The sequence below is a fragment of the Saimiri boliviensis genome, chromosome 5 (assembly GCF_048565385.1).
Source record: "Saimiri boliviensis isolate mSaiBol1 chromosome 5, mSaiBol1.pri, whole genome shotgun sequence".
NCBI lineage: Eukaryota > Metazoa > Chordata > Mammalia > Primates > Cebidae > Saimiri > Saimiri boliviensis.
In genome coordinates, this window is record NC_133453.1 from 86,678,046 (window position 1) to 86,696,703 (window position 18,658).

Sequence of the window (18,658 nt, forward strand, 5' to 3'; positions counted from 1 at the left end):
TCCATGCATTTCTCCCCTCACAAAGTCAGTAACTGCTTTCTCAAAAACAAAAAATTGTATTAATTGTTTCTATCCATAGCAACATCTGATCAGAGAGAAGAACAATCAGAAGGCAGCTACACTTAACATCCTTAGGAAAATGTTGGAAGATACTGCAGAAGAAAAAACAATAATGCATACTGGAAATCAAAGTATAACATTTTATAAAATATAAATGCCAAAATAAAATATTTGCTTAGAATCTGCATCTGAAAATCGGTGACGACTTCTACCTATTAACGACTAATCAGAAAGCAGAGACTGATAGATAGCACAAAGTCCATGGAGGCATCTGATCACAATTCTGTCATGCCTTTGGCTGCAGGAGGTAATGCCGAACATGAAAGAGGTAGAATGGGGTAATCTAATAAAATTTTGACTGCTAAAAAGAGAAAGCTATTATTGAGATAAGAGAAGGTAAGACAAAGAGGGCACCCTGAAGTCACTGGTGGCACCGACTCCCTTGCTGGGCTACTCTGCAGCTCCCATGCCATTTGGCATGCGTTCCTCTCAGCTCCTCCCCACTCTCACAGCACAAAAAGGAAACACACATACAGATGAGTGCTTCTAGGTTGACTGCGGTGGCTCACATGTGTAATCCCAACACTTTGAGAGGCTGAGGCGGGTGGATCATTTGAGGTCGGGAGTTTGAGAGCAGCCTGGCCAACATGGCAAAAAAACCCTCTGCTAAAAATACAAAAATTAGCCTGGGGCAGTGGTGAGCACCTGTAATTCCAGCTTCTCAGGAGGCTGAGGCAGGAGAATCACTTGATCCTAGGAGGTGAAGGTTGCAGTGAGCCAAGATTGTGCCACCGCACTCCAGCCTGGGTGACAGAGTGAGACTCTGTCTCACACAAAAAAATAGTGGTTCTCTTTTAGGGATGCACTATGAGTCTGTTGCTCATATCTCATGGGCTAGGAAATTGTCACATGCCAAGGAAGAGTAAGAAATTTTTTCAGCCCATTAGTTTGAAGAAAGATGACCAAAAAATTTATTATCCAATGAAAGCCAACCAAAGCCACTAAGAAAATAGTATAAAGCAACTGCTGTTTAAAAAAAAACAACAAAGGTACAAGATTAAAAAACAAAACTCTGAATTCTAATCTTTTGTGTGCTGCTGTCTTATGCTGTAGACTACAGGAACTCCCGCATAGGAGCAACTCCTTTCCTGGTCTTCTGTGAAGGTCCATTTGGGAAAGCTCGTTGCAAGCTCTATTGTCATGTAGGTAAAGGATTCATTAGCACAACCAGAAAATACAGCATGCTGTTCTTACCCATTCTTCCTGACATTTCTTAGTCCTCTCTGAATTGCATAAATATTACTCTAGATTTTAAAACACCCAACAAGGCAGGTAATATTATTTTCTCTTGTCATATAACATAACGTATAAGGGAGACTCGCAGTGTTTGATAAAATGGAAATAGATAGGAAACATCCTTTGGAAGACCATTTCTCAGGAAGGTAAGAATCTGTCTATTGGTTTTTCTTAGTCCATTCCATCTAATACATGAGAAGTATCAAAACTGAAATATATCAACACAGTTTCAGTCAATAGTTTCGTTTCTGCATCTGTAAGTTAGGAATAATTATAGCTTTCTCTTCACAAATTCTCAAAGAAGTAATGGGGATTATAAGATAGCATCTGGTTAAGTCTTAGGACTCTTCTGGAGTGAGGCACTTATAAAAACAAGTCACTGCTTGTAAAACAAGAATGGGGAAAAAAAAAACACCACCTAGGCTGAAATGTCTTCCAGTGAAATTAAAAAACAAATATTACTGCTTCAATCTGTGTGTATGAGTGTGTATTTGTGGATACTGGGATGTTTTCTGATTAAAGGAGAAAATCTGGGGAAGACAATGTCTCATTCAGATGTACACTTTTGAGTCTTGTAAACCATTCTGGAAGCCAAGAAAATGGGAGAATTTTATGAAATAACAAAACGAGGTTAAATAGGTTGGTATTTCTTTCCTGCTCTGCCCCTAGTTTTTACTCCCCTTCAGCTTATGGGCAGGGAATCAAAACAATACAAATACATACAAAGGAAAAAGGGACAGCTGGTTGTTACTGCTCCTTCCAGTAACAACAATGTTTCTGCAATCATTTTCTATAAATCATTTTTAAAATAGAAAGGGAATCATTCTTTTGCATCACCTAGCGATTTATCACATATCTCTTGTACTAACTGTTAAACTACTCTACCATATTTGTAACTTAAGCCCTAAAGAAAGCATTACTTTTGAAAATAAGGGTCCCTTTAAGCATGAATTTTACTCACCTGTTTTACTTCTGCCTTAAAGGCATTTCTAATATCAATTATGTGATTTGTTTTTAGTTACCCAAACAGAAACAAACCTCCCTAAGCCCTAGCACATCTGCTTCTGAGTTTCTGCCCTCTGTGTGGTGTATAATTTTACCAACGAGTTGCATCTTCTGTGACCACATAAAATTTAAATGCAAGCATGCCAAGTTTTACTTACGTTACTGCGTACTGTGCAAATGAGAGATATTCCACTAGAACATCAAGACCTTTGTTTTCTTCATTCAGAAATTCTCTGACCCATCTGTTAGGGGGGGTAAAAAAAAGTCATTGGCGCAACTGATCACATGATCTGCCGAACAAAAAACAGTGCAAAGTTTTGTTTTTTCCACCAGAAACTTTCATTGCCTGAAAGGACACAGGGAGGAAGGCCGAGACGACGGCACGTGAGGCAGGAGCTTTTTAGATACGGTAACCAAGAAAACCACAACTTTTTAATGTGCAAAAACAAGGGCCAAAAAGTGCACGTGGGCCATCTTTGCATTTCAGTGCTTAGAGAATTTAAGATAATCTGTCAGAAACTTTCTTTAACGAAGACTTAATGTACTCTTTCCACCACAATTGATCTACAGCTTACTTGTGGAAGGAAGACTACGAACAATGAGGCAGACGGGGGACATGACAACATAACCACAAAAATCCAGGCGGGATTCCAAATCCAAGTTCAACTCCTCGGCACACTAAGCTACAGAAACCACTCAACTAGCCAATCAGAGGCCAGTGTTTATGGGCTTCTAGAAATTCAATAGGGATAATGATTTGCTTAACTTTTTCCATGAATGTTAAAACCTTTTGAAAAGCTGCAAGCACTGCGTACCATCATCAAGACCAGCACGTGATAAATATGTTTTTTAAAAATTTATTTTTAAATACCACCACCTTGCATTTGAATGGTGTGCCACAGTTCATGGAGTATGTTTATACATTCTTATTTGTTCTTCATAATAATCCTGACAGGGTGGTCAAACAGAATCTTTAGAAAGGTAGATGTAAAATGTCATCACCCACTTTTACAGATTTCCTCCAGTGTATTATCTTCAAACAAAATACAATACCTGATTAAACCTTCACTAAGTTTCAAACTCCAACAAATAATAAATTAAAAGGTCTATTACTATCGCTGAAATGCCACTTGACATACATCTGCCACCTGCATTCCACAGTGGTTGCTTTCCTCCAGAAACACAAAGCTATAAAGGTTGACCAGCTATGGACATGATAGACTATGGAAGCCAGTTTTGCTAGTTATTAAAACAACAGGACAATACTACCAAATATCCCTTAAGAATGAGCAACACCTTGAGGTCTTTGTCTTAAAAGGAAGAAAACAATCTCATGGATCCAGGACATTTGTGTCCTGTTTTGTTTTGTTAATTTCTGGCAGGGGGAAGGGGTTCTTTGTTTCATTCTCAAGCTCATTCTTTCTTCTAGTCCTGTCATCTCCACGATGCATACCCAGCCCAGGTCTGCAGGTAGTTCCAGGAGGCAGCAAAGTGGTCAAGTAGAAAGCTTTCCCTGTGTTTTCCGCCCCCGAAATGCCTCAGAGAGGCAACTGCAAAACCTATGCACTTGACATAGCTGCCTATAAATGCATAGCATTTCACTTAAGAGAGACCTGGAGTGGCAACAGTGGCAAAGAAAATACCAAATGATAGGCCTCACAAAGTGACTTTGTTATGAAATCTAAACAAAACAGGGCTGGGTACTACTGGTGGCTGAAGTGTCATTTCAAAACAGCCACAGACACGATCTCACAGCGTCTACTACTTATTTTTTATTTATTTTAATTACTTTCTATGGTGCTAGGTCTCAGGAGACATTGATCATGTGTAAATGCTAGTAACTAGAAGCTTAGAAATAGTAAAAAGAATTTTTTCTGTTTTGTAACTGGCTGAAGACTTAAAGTCTGGAACTCACTATCAAAATCTGAAAATTAGAAAATCTTTAAATTCAAGCACCTTAGCCTTGCTTAGGCTTTTCCATTGGTCTGGACTGTGGGTTCTGATTGTACAATTTAAACTGGCCCTCGGTGGTGGGTGTCTTTTTAATATGAAAAATAATCACAGGAGTCCAGACTTTTAAAAGCAATCTCAGTTTCACATATTCTCAGTGGCTCATAAGAATACACTAATTTAGGAGCTAAGAGAAGCAGCCATTGTCGTTTCTTCTGTTGATTTTCCACAAGCAGCCTCTGCAGAGTGCAGACCACCCAGCCTCTCCAGAGTGCAGACCACTCAGTGCCTGCCCTTGTGTCAACCACTGGCAGGCACCTCCAACTCACTTGGAAAGTTCAGCCACCAATGGGACAAGAAACAAGCAACCTAAAGATGAAAAACTGAATTTTTTCAAGGTAGGAAATAGCCAAGTACAGGCAGAGCTACAATTCACTTAACAAGCTAACCTGCGTATGTTTTGATGCAGGGATAAAGAATGCTAATTGGCTCTTCTTACTTCACTTCAGTGTCCTTATCCATGCCTCCATCTCCACTTGCTGACTTTCAGTGAAAGGGCCTCAAAGACAATTTTCCAAGTAAAGGTAAGAGCTTAGTGGCTACCTCCTAAAGGGTCAGCTAAAGTGTGGCATGTTCTACACCTGACTTAATGTCATGCAGTTAACATCTTTCTAAAAGTGACAAGATCCTCCCTGGGGTTGGATCCAGTTCTGACACCCCTGCCTAAAACTTAGGAAATAATGAGATCAGTCTTTCAGAGCTGACTACCTTCCCCACTTTATCAAATGGTATCAGGTTAGCTTAGCAAAGTCATTTCAACAATAAGGGTATGGATGATAAGCAAAAATGAGTCCCTATTTTTCTAACTATTCTCTCAGTCCCTACACATTCTTAACTTGGAACTTTCTGTATTAAAGAGAACTGGTCACTTTCAGTTGGAGTGGAGAACTCCACTTTCAATTCAAGTTGAAAGTGAACTTCTACAGAAACGAAAGAGTAAGGAAAGAAAACAGGTGAAAATGAAAATGAGCAACTTTCAAACCAGTATCTGGAATCTAAAAGCATTCAAAGAATATGGATGCCTCATTTTGCAGATTTATGTAAATGATCATGCAACGACTCTATCATATATTTAGGGTTCCCATAGTAAATTATTTCCATTTCACCTCTGTGTGTGCTACACACACTTTTTAGTATGTTGCCAATGGGCAAATGGTTTCAAATTAGGTGATTATAGGTTTTGGAAAGCTCAATTATTTCTAACTCTGACAGAATGCATAACTTCCTGAGTGCCTCACGGATTCAATGTAATTACCATATGCTGTAAATTTGAATTTAGGAAAATTCTAAATCAGATTCTTAGGAGCTGATAAAGACAGGGACAAGGACAAAGAGCTCTGGAAGAAACTGGGTGCAAGGAAGAGATGTAAGCACCAATGCCAACAGTCACTGTTTTATTGTAGGCTGGTCACAGATTTCAAAACTTTATTCTGTCTCCGCAAATCTTAGAACCTTATTTTTCCTCATATAGATCTGAAGAGATGTTCCTGGCTTTCAATTTCTAAGATCAAGCCAACTGGCCCAAAGATGCACACACAAGACAAAGGAGCAAGCACTTAATTCCCTCTGCCAGACTCCTTTAGAGAGAGGTCCTACAGACATACGGTCGGAACTGAAGTTGATGAAAAATCATGAAAAACAAGAGAAAGCAGCACTGTGCAGATTCAACACTGGCCATCAGCTCTACTCTGGTAGGCAGTGTTGGAAACTGATTCTCAAAGTAGAGCCCACACACCACTAGAGGTCCCTGAAACCCTCTCGGGGCACCTGTGAGGATAAAATTATTTTCGCAAAAATATTAGGACATTAGTTGTTTTCATTTTGTTGATACTGACACTCATAATGCCAAAGAAATAGTGTGTAAAACTGCTACAACCCAAGAGGACACCTGTTGACTTTACGTGTCACTCCATGCGCTCAGGAGGGAGAAAAAGCCAGCTTCAGTTCAGAATGCCCTTAGATAAGCAATAAAAAACATTGGTTTTATTAAAGCTTCCTGATTTAGTACACATCTTTTTAATCTTTCAGCGTGACAAAATGCGAAGCTCACACAAAGTACTTCTGCTACCTGTCCAACGGCACGGCTGTCTCAAGGAAAAGCATCTATGCAAGTGAGTTGTGAGCTGAACTAGCCGTTTTTTCATGGACTGTCAATTTACTTGTAAAAAAGACTGACAAACTATGGTGACTGAGTTTCGGGTATGTGGCAGACATTTACTCAAAAATGAAGTGAGTCCGTCCTTTTAGGGACAACACAGCATTTGTTGTTGATGACAAACTTTGAGCTTTTGAACCAAAATTAGAATTCTGGAAAACCTGTATTCACTACCATCAGTTCGACAGCTTCTCAATACTGAAAATACATTCTAATCAGACTGGTGGTTATTAACAAGTGTGATTTTTAAAAATATGGTAAAGTGATATGCTTTAACATTTGAGAAACATGATTTCACTGAGTTATCTTCCAAATGGCCAATGTACGATGTTAAGAAATCATGTCATAAGATCGATCATGTATGGATAAAAAGACCGTTTCAAAATGCAAGATAGCACAAAGGATTTTTTGAGACAGGGTCTCACTCTGTTGCCCTGGCTGAAGTGCAGTGTTACAATCATGGTTCACTGCAGCCGCGACCTCCCAGGCTCAAGTGATCCTCCTACCTCAGCCTCCTGGGTAGCTGGGGCTACAGGTGCATGCCACCACACCTGGCTAATTTTTGTATTTTTGGAAGAGACAGGAGTTCGCCGTGCTAGCCAGGCTGGTCTCAAACTCCCAGGCTCAAGCCATCCTGCCCACCTCAGCTTTCCAAAGTTCCTGGGACTGCAGGCGTGAGCCACCACACCTGGCCAGTGGATTTTAATGTAACAGAGCTCAAAAAAGTCATGGATATGATTTCAGACTCTACATTACAGCTATCTGTAAGAATTAGTTACCAGTTGTTAATTTAGGGGATACTACAAAAAAAAGAATATCCACAATTATCTGAAAAGATCTTTTAAAAAAATTCATCCCTAAGTTTGTATAAGGCCAACATATACATCAATCAGAACAGATCACAACAAACTGAATGTGGACTCGGATAGGAGAATCTAGCTGCCTACTATTAACCAGATGCTTAAGAAATTTGCAAAAATTAAACCAATGCTGCCTTTGTCACCAATTTTTTTGGCTTTGAATAATATTTTTCATATGTTATTTATGTTAATTTACAGTGTGTTAATATTTATGTTAATATATAACATTTTACATGTATGTATTTAAATTAAATGTTATTAAATATTACATTTTATTAAAGACATTTAAAATCCATCAGCATTAATTCCCAATATTGTAAATATTAATAGATTTGATACAATTAACAAAAACTTATTGAGGTTCAAAAATAATTTAAAAGTATGAAGGGATTCTAAAACAAAAAAAAGTGAGAACTGCTGGTTTAGGTAACAAACTTTAGATGTGAGCAAATCTAGGTTCAAATCTCAGTGTTTCTAACTTACATGAACTTGAGCAAGATACTTAATAAATGACCCTCAGTATTCTCATCTGTACAACAGGGATTCAGGGGTAAATAAGATTTTTCTAGGAAATACACAGAAAAACAAATGTAAAGTACTAACATAGTGCTTAATAAATGACAAAATGAGCCGGGCGCGGTGGCTCAAGCCTGTAATCCCAGCACTTTGGGAGGCCGAGGCGGGTGGATCACGAGGTCAAGAGATCGAGACCATCCCGGTCAACATAGTAAAACCCCGTCTCTACTAAAAATACAAAAAATTAGCTGGGCATGGTGGCGCATGCCTGTAATCCCAGCTACTCAGGAGGCTGAGGCAGGAGAATTGCCTGAACCCAGGAGGCGGAGGTTGCGTTGAGCCGAGATCGCGCCATTGCACTCCAGCCTGGGTAACAAGAGCAAAACTCTGTCTCCAAAAAAAATAAAAAATAAAAAATAAAAATAAATGACAAAATGATACCTTAATGTTTTCTAAAAAAGTACCATCTAGGAATAAATTAATCATAAGGCAGCTTGATACACATAGTCCCACACACATACACACCCGTACATGTTGTATGCATGTTAAAAGCAGCCTTTGTCACTCTTCTGTTTTTCTTTTTTTGGCCTGGCTTAGCCAGCAGTGGTTCATAAAGAAGTCAGCAGGCAGGACAGAAGACGACAGTCACTAAGCAGCAGTTCCTCAGCATCTTCCCTTTCCTACAAACCTCCTTCCCCTCCTAGCCAACCTGCCACATTTCTTCTGCAATCTCATGCCTCTTCTCTCTACACTGCAATGACACAAAGTGAAATGATCATCTTTCAGAACTTCTGTGACCTTGCATTGAGGATGAAAAGTAATTTTCTATCATTATAGGCAGCTTTACTACAATTCCCTGCAAGAAGAGACAGCCTACACACCAGATCCATAGAATAAAGCCAGTAAATCTGTCCAGTTCACCCTCACCACCACTTAAATCCTATCACTCTGACATCTTCAGCACCGTGGCATCTGCCTACTCACATTGCATGGCCAGTGTATTCTAACATGGATCATTTCAAACAATTTCAAGTCATTTCAAAAGCTTAGATAAGTCATAATCCAATTCTTCTCTATTATTATAGTTCCTAAGAGTAAGTGAATGGGATTATCTCTATTCCAATTCTTATTTCAATTTGACTCAAAGAAAATTAATTTTCTTTCTCAGAAGACTGTTCCACTTATAGTTTTAGGCTTATATCAAAACTCAGAACAAGCCCTTTGCTAGACAAAGCTGTAGCTCGGAATGTTATCTCGGTAAAGCCCAAGTCCTTAACCTTGAAATGCAAGCATGAGCCCAGAACAATTTAGAGCAAGTAGATTGTAAATGTAATCCCTCCTTTTACCCTCCTTTTAATTTCTGGGAATCACAATCTCCTAGGTGTCAGGATCATTTTACATAAAGATGGTAACACTCTCCACCTTAGGGAATTCCTTAGAGATATATAACACTGTTGAATACTGCAGATGTTATTTGCAACAAGCATACTAACAAACAACTATCATATATTGAGTAACAATTACAATTCAGACCCTACACTAGGTCTTCATAAGTTATGTCATCTAATCCTTACAACATTCCTATGAGCTAAGTATTATTATGCTCATTTTATCAATGAGAATTTAATTTGGGTCACATAGTAAGTGCAGAAAACTCATATAACTTACCTAAGGTTAAATAACTAGAAAGGGGCACAGCAAAACTTTGAGCAAATGAACACTAATTGTTTACTTTTATTTTTTGAGACCAGGTCTCACTCTGTTACTCAGAGTGCAATGGCACAATCACGGCTCACTGCAGCCTCAAACTCATGGGCTCCATTGATCCTTCTGCCTCATTGTCTCAGGCTCTATAGGTACGTGCCATTGTGCCTAGCTAATTTTTTATTTTTTACTTTTTTGTAGGCAAAAGGTCTCACTATGTTACCCAAGCTTGTCTCGAAGTCTTGAGCTCAAGTAATCCTCCCGCCTCGGACTTCCAAAGTGCTGAGAATTCAAGCATGAGCCACCACACTCAGCCCGGAATTATCTGTCTATTACAGTATTTTAAACAGCACAATAAAATATGTGGCTACCTATATAGCACCCTTGCATTCTAAGAATTCTTCATTTTAGAAGCTGATTATTTTCCTCATTATTGAGTAATTGTTCGGAAGATTTCCCTACAAATGAGCTCAAGCCAGTTAGTTTACGTAACAAAGAGTGAGTTCAGGTTTGGGTTTTCAGGACAGGCAAGATGGTCAAAATCTGGCTGTGTGGTTTTACTTCGTGAAAGTTTATGCTAGTGACTGCCTGCATACAATCAGATGATGCGTCTCCATGAATTTTTCTGCTGCTAAAGCAAAAGCTTTCAGAATGCCTCACATAGGTGGTGGGCAAAGGAAAACTTCAGCTGGTAAAGATGAAAGAAAGTCTAAGAATCTTTCAATATGTCTATAGTATCCACTCCAACTGCTTGCAGATAGCACTGGCTTCAACGCAAGCAAAGTTCTTCTAATCAGCCAAGTTTGTGTTGGAAATGATCATCTTCCTTTGGTATTTGATGGTCAATTTCACATTACTTGGGCGATGCTTAAAGAAATGGCTTTTTTTTTTTTTTTTTGGTGAAAAAGAGTCCTGTTCTGTCACCCAGGCTGGAGTGCAGTGGCACGATCTCAACTCACTGCAACTTCTACCTCCCAGATTCAAATTATTCTCCTGCCTCTGCCTCCCAAGTAGCTGGGACTATAAGCACGCACCACCATGCCTGGCTAATTTTTTGTATTTGTAGTAGAGAATGGGTTTCACCATGTTGGCCAGGCTGGTCTCGAACTCCTGACCTCACGTGATCCACCCAGCTTGGCCTCCCAAAGTGCTAGGATTACAGACCTGAGTCACTGTACCCATCCTAAGAAATGCTTTTTGACAATTTGTAGAAATCCTGGCTGCAGTTCATTCCACCATTTTCAGAAAAAGGGCCAAAGGCATAGGGTTGGACCAAACCAAACTGAATCTAGCTCCTGATCCATAAATATCGGAAAGTATCTAAATTTCCTGAGTCTAAATGCCCAAAAATATTAAACTGCCACCATCTTCATCCCCAGCAGACAAGCCTCATTGCTTTGATCCCAAAACCCTGATAATCTTATTTACTTTCAGGGAAACGGCTGCCAGCATAAGTCATACAGGAAAAGCAACAGAGCAACTTGAGCCAAAGCACCTGGCTCTACAGCTGCAGACTCTGTGCAGTTCACATACCTTCTCTGGTCTTTAATTCTTTTAATCTGTAAAATGAGGCATTAGGCAATCCTTAATTTCTCTTCCAGTTCTAAAATCATGTCTCTCTGATTGACTGCTCTATAGCCCATTTTCAGGGACAAAGTCTAGAGTTAATTCATTTTCTGAATATTTTATTCTCGAGGTGACAAACCTGCTGGTTATCCTTTAAGAAATGAACATTCTTACCCAAGTTTCACAACCTATCAATCGCAATCGCATTTCTACAATTTCTAAAACTTGTTTTGAAATCTGTGCTAATTAACCATTTGAATGGCTTACAGCAGTCTTAAGTATACTTTTATCTACGTAGTAAATCCACATCGAGTCCTAACTTAACCTCAAATAACATTTTTTCATTATGAGATTGATGAGGGAGAAAAAGGTTTTATAACATCATTTCACTTAAACTCATGGTTTCCAAGAAGAACCTATCAACGAGAGAGGACTTACTGTATGTTACAGGATACTCTGTAAAACTAAAGTGCAACATACATACATCAAATTCATTTCCAGTTGACCTGCAAAGACTGTCGCAGGAAAATTCTAAAGATCTAAAAGACTATAGTCCTCTCACTGTAAAGCTCAAAGAATCAAAACCAAAAGGGGTTAAATAGCTTGCCCAATGTTACGCAGGTGCTTTGGGCAGAACAGGATACCTGATAGCATTCTGCCTCAGAGAGAAGCCATCTTATTTTAAGACATGGTACAATTAAGCCACCCATGGGTAAGGGAGAATATAACACTGCTGTACTTGCCTGAGGCAAAGCAACCATGTTGTTGCCTAAAGGAAACACTCAGAAACGCTTAGTGCAGAGATTCCCTGAACTTTATTTTCCCAGAGTGGATTTACACTTCATGGTCCTGAGATTTTGAGATGTATGAAAAAGAGACTGAGAATGTGTCTGAGTGCAATGAGGTGAGTCAGGTGACATTATTCCAGCTTCCGTCCCGTTCTAGCCAGCAACTCTAGAGAATTAATGAAAGGGAAATAAAGCAGCTTCAACTAGCCGACTTGGAGAACTACAGTAAAGCTTAGAGATTTTCCAAGATCTCAGTCTACGTCTACTCTTGGGGGTTCCTGATTTGCCATCCAGTTGCTATGCGCTCATGAAACCAAGTGTCCATATTCACTGCACCCATGCAAAGAAACACAAACACAGGATTGTTATGAACTCCAAATCAAGGACTATCTGTCTTGCTTCCGCTGATTGTTGGGCAGTAAGCAATTTGAGTACTAACAAAGGTTACATCCACTAAAACCTCAGTCTATTAATTTATAATGAACCATAAGGAAGCTCAATTCTTTGGATATGATTCAGTTACTTTATAAAGTGTCCAAAAGCTTTAGAGCTAATATGTTAAAGGGGCATACTTACCCAATGTGATTGGTTCTTAAAGAAATTTCCAGTTCTCTTAGCACTTGTGTAGATTCTTGAACACGCCGTCTGAATTTCTAGAATTCAAGAACACATATTCTCACAAAATATTTTAGCAACTGCTATAACTGAAGCTTATAATAAATTTAACACAATATGAAAAATATCCTCACTTCTAAAATGGGCTTCCCTTCCCTTTTTTTGTTGCAAAGCACACAAATTTTCCTCACCATGAAAAATAGCTACTGAGAAAGGACTAGAAAAATTCCTTGTTTTATGTAATGTGTCTTTCAGTAAGTAGATTTTATTTTCCTACCCCCCCACACACAACAATATTGACCAACATCCCTGTGGGTCAGGGACCCCAGGACGACCTCCAGTTTCGGTGAGTCATTAGGAGAACTCAGAGGACTCGGCATACAGTCATACCCATGGCGATTATGTATTACAGCCAAAGAACACAAGGCAAAATCAGCAAAGAGAAATGGTGCATGGGATACAACATGCAGCAAACCAGGTGCAATCTTCCAGGAATCCCCTTCCCGAGGAGTCACCAATGACAGCATGCATAAAGCTCATTAGAGGCTCAGTGGCCAGGTTTTTATTGGGGGCTGGTTTAATAGGCAACTCTCTGCCTAGCACATAACAAAAATTCAGACTCCCGAAAGGAAAAGAGGAATTCAGCATAAGCTGTGTTGTTTTCATAAACAGTTTAGGCACAGGCAAACATTCTTATCAGGAAATGGTAGGAACCTTCGTCCTTCCAACACAAGTTCCCAGACACCAGCCAAAGCCAACCCTGCAAGCAGGCCTTTATCTTTTTGCCTTTTTCTTTCTTTTTTTTTTTTTTTTTTTTTTGAGACAGAGTTTTGCTCTTTTTGTCCAGTCTGGAGTGTAACGGTTCAATCTCGGCTCACGGCAAACTCGGCCTCCTGGGTTCAAGCAATTCTCCTGCCTCAGTCTCCTGAGTAGCTGGGATTACAGGCCTGTGCCACCACGCCAGGCTAATTCGGTATTTTTAGTAAAGATGGGGTTTCCCCATGTCGGTCAGGTTGGTCTCAAACTCCTGACTTCAGATGATTTGCCCGCCTTGGCCTCTCAAACAGCAGGGATTACAGGCATGAGCCACACGCCTGGTCACAAGCAAGCCTTTTTCTAAGGATAGCAGTCTCAGACCTGCTATGTTAATTTTTCCGGATGACCTAACATGTTCCAAAAATAAACATGTAGAGCTACCTCTGACCCTTAGTCCTCACTTGGAGGGTCCTTCCTCCAGAGCACACCGCCCTCCTGACAGGAAATGATCTTCCTCATTCCCTAACCTGTTAAAATCCCACCTATCCTTCCAGGACTCTCTCGGGGCTTCTCCAGTGAATCCACCTCTGATAGGAAATGTATTAATACACACCTCCCTAGCCTTTTGACAGTAAATCACTTCCAAGATACCAGTGGGCTACACTGCGTATCAGTCCTTTAGAACACATTTTCCTACAGAAATATTTACTTAAAGTGACAGTCTCAGGCCACTATGAAGGAAGAAAATTTGGCATCAGCGCCTCCTAAGCAGAGCTCCAGGATCTCTGTGCTACAAACCTGCACCACCTTTATGTTACGCTGTTTACAGGAAAGAGCTTTGAGAATTCTGGCTCAGAATATAAAGGACCTCTCTCCTCTACTGCGACAATTGCAGTTGACACATTCCTCCAAGGACAAGAAGAAAAGGGAGGATGAAGTAAGGATTCCAGAATGTGTGACAGCAAGAGCTATGCGCACACCTGGGACCTGGTGGCCCATGAAGACCTGAAGCACAGATCAGCACAGTAGGCTCCTGTCACCCTGCTGTCTTCTTCTGAAAGCCCCTGGCTTCCCCACCAGCTGCTTCTAACCAGGGCCCCCAAGGAAGCAGATACTCTCACCATTCCTCCATAAATGCCATTCCCAAGACAATCTAAAAAGATCATGTCAGGTTTCCAGAATCCAGGTATAATAAGAAATAAGAGGCCGGGCACGGTGGCTCATGCTTATAATCCCAGCACTTTGGGAGGCCAAGGTAGGCGGATCACGAGGTCAGGAGTTCAAGACTAGCCTGGCCAACACAGTGAAACTCCATCTCTACTAAAAGAAAATACAAAAATTAGCTGGGCATGGTGGCAGACACCTATAATCCCAGCTACTTAGGAAGCAGAGGCAGGTGAATCACTTGAACCTGGGAAGCAGAGGTTGCAGTGAGCTGAGATCATGCAACTGCACTCCAGCCTGGGCAACAGAGTGAGACTCCGTCTCAAAAAAGAAAGGAAATAAAAATACCCCCAGTGTGATGGGAAAAAGAGAGGCACTCCCTTTTCTGTCAAAACAGGCCTAAAAAATGGTGGCATACTTGAGAATTTGGAGGGCACCCAACCCAAGAGCTTCTTAGACCACTTCCCAGCAATGAGGAGGCTCAGCACAGTGCTTGGCATGAAAAGGGAGTAATAGCCAAGCTCAGTGGTTCACACCTGTAATACTAGCACTTTGGGAGGCCAAGGTAGGTGGATGACCTGAGGTCAGGAGTTTGAGACTAGCCTGGCCAACATGGAGAAACCCCATCACGACTAAAAAATATAAAATTTTTTACATTTTTATATTTTTTATTACATGCCTGTAATCCCAGTTACTTGGGAGGCGAAGGCACAAGAATTGCTTGAACCTGGGTGGCAGAGGTTTCAGGGAGCCGAAATTGTGCCACTGCACTTCAGCCTGGTGACAGAGTGAGACCCCGTCTCAAAAAAAAAAAAAAGGATGGGAGCAAGTAGTGCAGGATGGGAAGCTAAAGGTATTCTCTCTTTAAATTCTTTCCTTGGAGCTAAAACTTAGGAATGGAGTAACGGAGTAGAGGAAAATCAGTAGGATAGAGCAAGCAGTCTGCTGTGCATATAGAGAAGGGAAGAGAAAGGAGACAAAAAATTCTAGGATCTGTGGTCACACAGATAGGGCAAGCATTTCCAGATGTGCTGGCTGCTCCAATGTGGCCACTCCTGTGTCAGAGACCTCAGTCTCAGGCTGCCTGCACGGGTGGGTGTCAGAAAATAACTCAGACTTCTAAGTTCTGTGTCGTGTGCATGTCTGATTCATTCCCTGCAGCCTTTGCTTCTGCTGGACCCCTGACATGCTCTGGATATTTGTCTCTTCCAAATCCCATGCTGAAATGGAACCTCCCATGTTGGAGGTGGGCCTAGTGGGAGGTACATGGGTCATGGGGGCAGATCCTGCATGAACTGCTTAGTGTTGTCCTCGCAATACTAAGTGGCCTCCTACTCAGAGTTCCTATAAGATCTGGCTGTTTAAAAGAGACTGGTACTTCTTCCCTGTCGCTCACCATGTGACGCACCTGTTCCACCTTAGCCTTATGCCATGATTGTAAGCTCCCTGAGGCCCTCACTACAAGCAGATGTCAGCACCATACTTCCTGTACAGTCTGAAGAACTGTAGGCCAAAATAAGCCTGCTTTCTTTATAAATCACCCAGCCTCGAGTATTCTGTATAACAATACAAATGAACTAACACCCAGCCCCTAATACTGCCTTCTGCCTCCTCAGGTAAGGTCATCCCTTACATATGCCATCAGGCACAAGGGCACCAGGGTAACACTGAGGAAACAGCCGAGTATAAAAGCAGGTCGGCTGGAAGGCTAGGAGCTGTGTACTGAAACCAGGTAACTAAATCAAAATATGATGAGGTAACAATAGCAGCAGCAGTGCTAATATTTTTGGGCACTGACTGTGCTACCTAGGCACTACCTTTCTGCAACTGCCTGATGACGGAGGTAAACTAAACTGAATTTACTCCTGTATTACATTATCTTAGGAACGGCTCAATTTCCAGCTAGATTCTGGGCCACAGCCTAGTCTTAGGGTTCACTTGTCCAATACGTACATAATGAGTGCTAACACTCTGCACTTCTAAAATGTATCCAGAATGCTTTAAAACACTATGAAGAGAAGTGGTGTGCCTGTGGGGAGCCAGACAGGATCAGTGAGTGGTCTGTATTACTCTCCTTTCCCTCCCCGTTGAGGGAAGCCTGGGATGAGCCCGCAGAACGGCTGAGCCCAGAATGAGCCCTACAATAGGCTTCATCTCACAACTGCAGAACCAGCAAAGGACCAGACTCCTTTAAACACGGACTAATCACTTCCTGGTATTAAATAAGGAGGCTGGTTTGGAGAGTTCTGTTCACAGAGATATCTAATTTAGGCTCTTCCTTTCCTGCCCTAGAGGTTTCATTTAAAACTATTTAGAAGAAAATCTAAATAGATATTGCTTAAAAAAAGTTTTTTCAAAAGAGCAAATTAAGTATCTTCTATTCAATTTGCACAAAAGATTAATGAAGCAGTTACTCAAGGACTCCAGACACAGTTAAAGGAAGACTGCCCAGCCTAGACTGTCTGGCTGAAATTTAAAGCCCCGATTTCTTTTTCTCCCCCACCATAATACAGCTGAGAATTTTAAGCTCATTTTAACTGCAAGCCATGTCTTATTTCAACAAATCTCCTTTTTTTTTTTCCAGGCTTTAAGCATTACAATTATATTGTGTGGAACAGATCATTTCCTCCTGCCAGCTCCTGACAGAATCTTACTAAAGCGGGGGTGGCTAATCCACCATCCATTTTATTTTTTCTGAGCTGAATAACTGATCTTGAAAGATGAGGCACAGACCAAACATGGCCTTTCAGGTGAACGCACATGGACCGGGGCAGAAATGCCAGGGGGAATGAAGGCCCAAACAGACATCTTTTGTCCTGCTCTGGTTTATTATCTATGAGGAAGCAAAACATTTTCTGGGAAGCCTATTTATTGTTTTGTTTCACTTTGTTCTCTTTGCCTAAACCCAGAAACAGCTGAGCTGAAGGAGAACTCAACTGTGCCAGGAAGAAGCCTACCTCTTCCTTCTAAGCATCTTCCTCCATGTGGGGTATGAAAGTGGGGGCCAAAGCCACACTCTCTAGTAGTTTGCATGTTTTTTTCCTTTCTATTCAGAACTGGAAAAATGTGGAAGGTATTTTTTTGGAGGTAGGATGAATTCTGTGTGAAGAAAGGTCTGAGTCTTCTGTATAAACATCGACATCTCTGCCATACACAGCTCAGGGTGAGCATTAGGGCTCAATGCTGAGGTGTGAGCCATCCAGCCTGAAGGTTACAAGTTTGGGGATTTCAGAAAACCTTTAGAAATCGATTCTAAAATAGAATCCTGCTGTCCCTTTGCAAAGAAATAGTGAAGAAAAATGCCTGTCTAGGGATGTATTTTGTGTGTATGGGTGTGCCTTTATTTATCCATTTATTTATTTGATACAGAATTTTTTGCTCTTGTTGCCCAGGCTCAGTGCAACCTCCATCTCCCGGGTTCGAGTGATTCTCCTGCCTCAGCCTCCTGAGTAGCTGGGATTACAGGTGCGTGCTACCCTGCCTGGCTAATTTTTGTATTTTTGGTAGAGACGAGGTTTCACCACATTGGTCAGGCTGGTCTTAAACTCCTGACCTCAGGTAATCCACCTGCCTCAGCCTCCCTAAGTCCTGGGATTACGGGCATGAGCCACTGGACCCGGCCTGGGTGTATCTTTCTTTAGAGACTTCTTTAAACTAATGAAATAAAGACTGCCACATTCGTAGGGAAAGGGAGAAACAAGATAAATTAACAAGAACTGAGCAACAGTCTCGTTTATAGGACCTGACACCAGGTCTTTCAGAAAGAAATGTATGTGCCACATTTATGAGGGGAGAAATATCATGATACTTTGACAGGTACATTCCTGTGTTCAAGGTTGTGTCACATTCAAGTCACATGACATACAGAAAATGACAAAGTTCTGCACTCCACCGTCATCATCACTACTAGATTTTATTTCCCCTTGTCTACATACTAATCATAAGAGAAAGGCCCAGGAAGCTTCCAGAAGGAAATAATATTCTCCTTTGCTGGACTTTTTTGGGGGGGAGGGTGGAGGGTGAGGAAGGAAGAGTTAGAGTAGAAGATAAAGAAAAAAAAAATTTTTTTTAATGCAAGCTTCAAGAGCCCTGGAAACAGTGGCTAACCAGGTGAAGTGTACCGTTCTTTTGTACTAAGTCACACACGGAAACAACAGAGAGAG

General features: G+C 40.9%; 1 protein-coding gene across 13 annotated transcripts in view; it reads right to left on the reverse strand.

Moving 5' to 3' along the window:
• Nucleotides 1–18,658, reverse strand: part of FMNL2 (formin like 2) — a 320,067-nt gene that overhangs the window by 89,457 nt on the left and 211,952 nt on the right. For all 13 annotated transcript variants that reach the window (XM_074399688.1, XM_074399687.1, XM_039469557.2 and 10 more), the window contains exons 4-5: nucleotides 12,537–12,613; nucleotides 2,520–2,603 (exon numbers count right to left, since the gene is read on the reverse strand). In XM_074399688.1, the coding sequence (XP_074255789.1) occupies nucleotides 2,520–2,603; nucleotides 12,537–12,613 (161 nt within the window). The remainder of the gene's footprint in view (nucleotides 1–2,519; nucleotides 2,604–12,536; nucleotides 12,614–18,658) is intronic.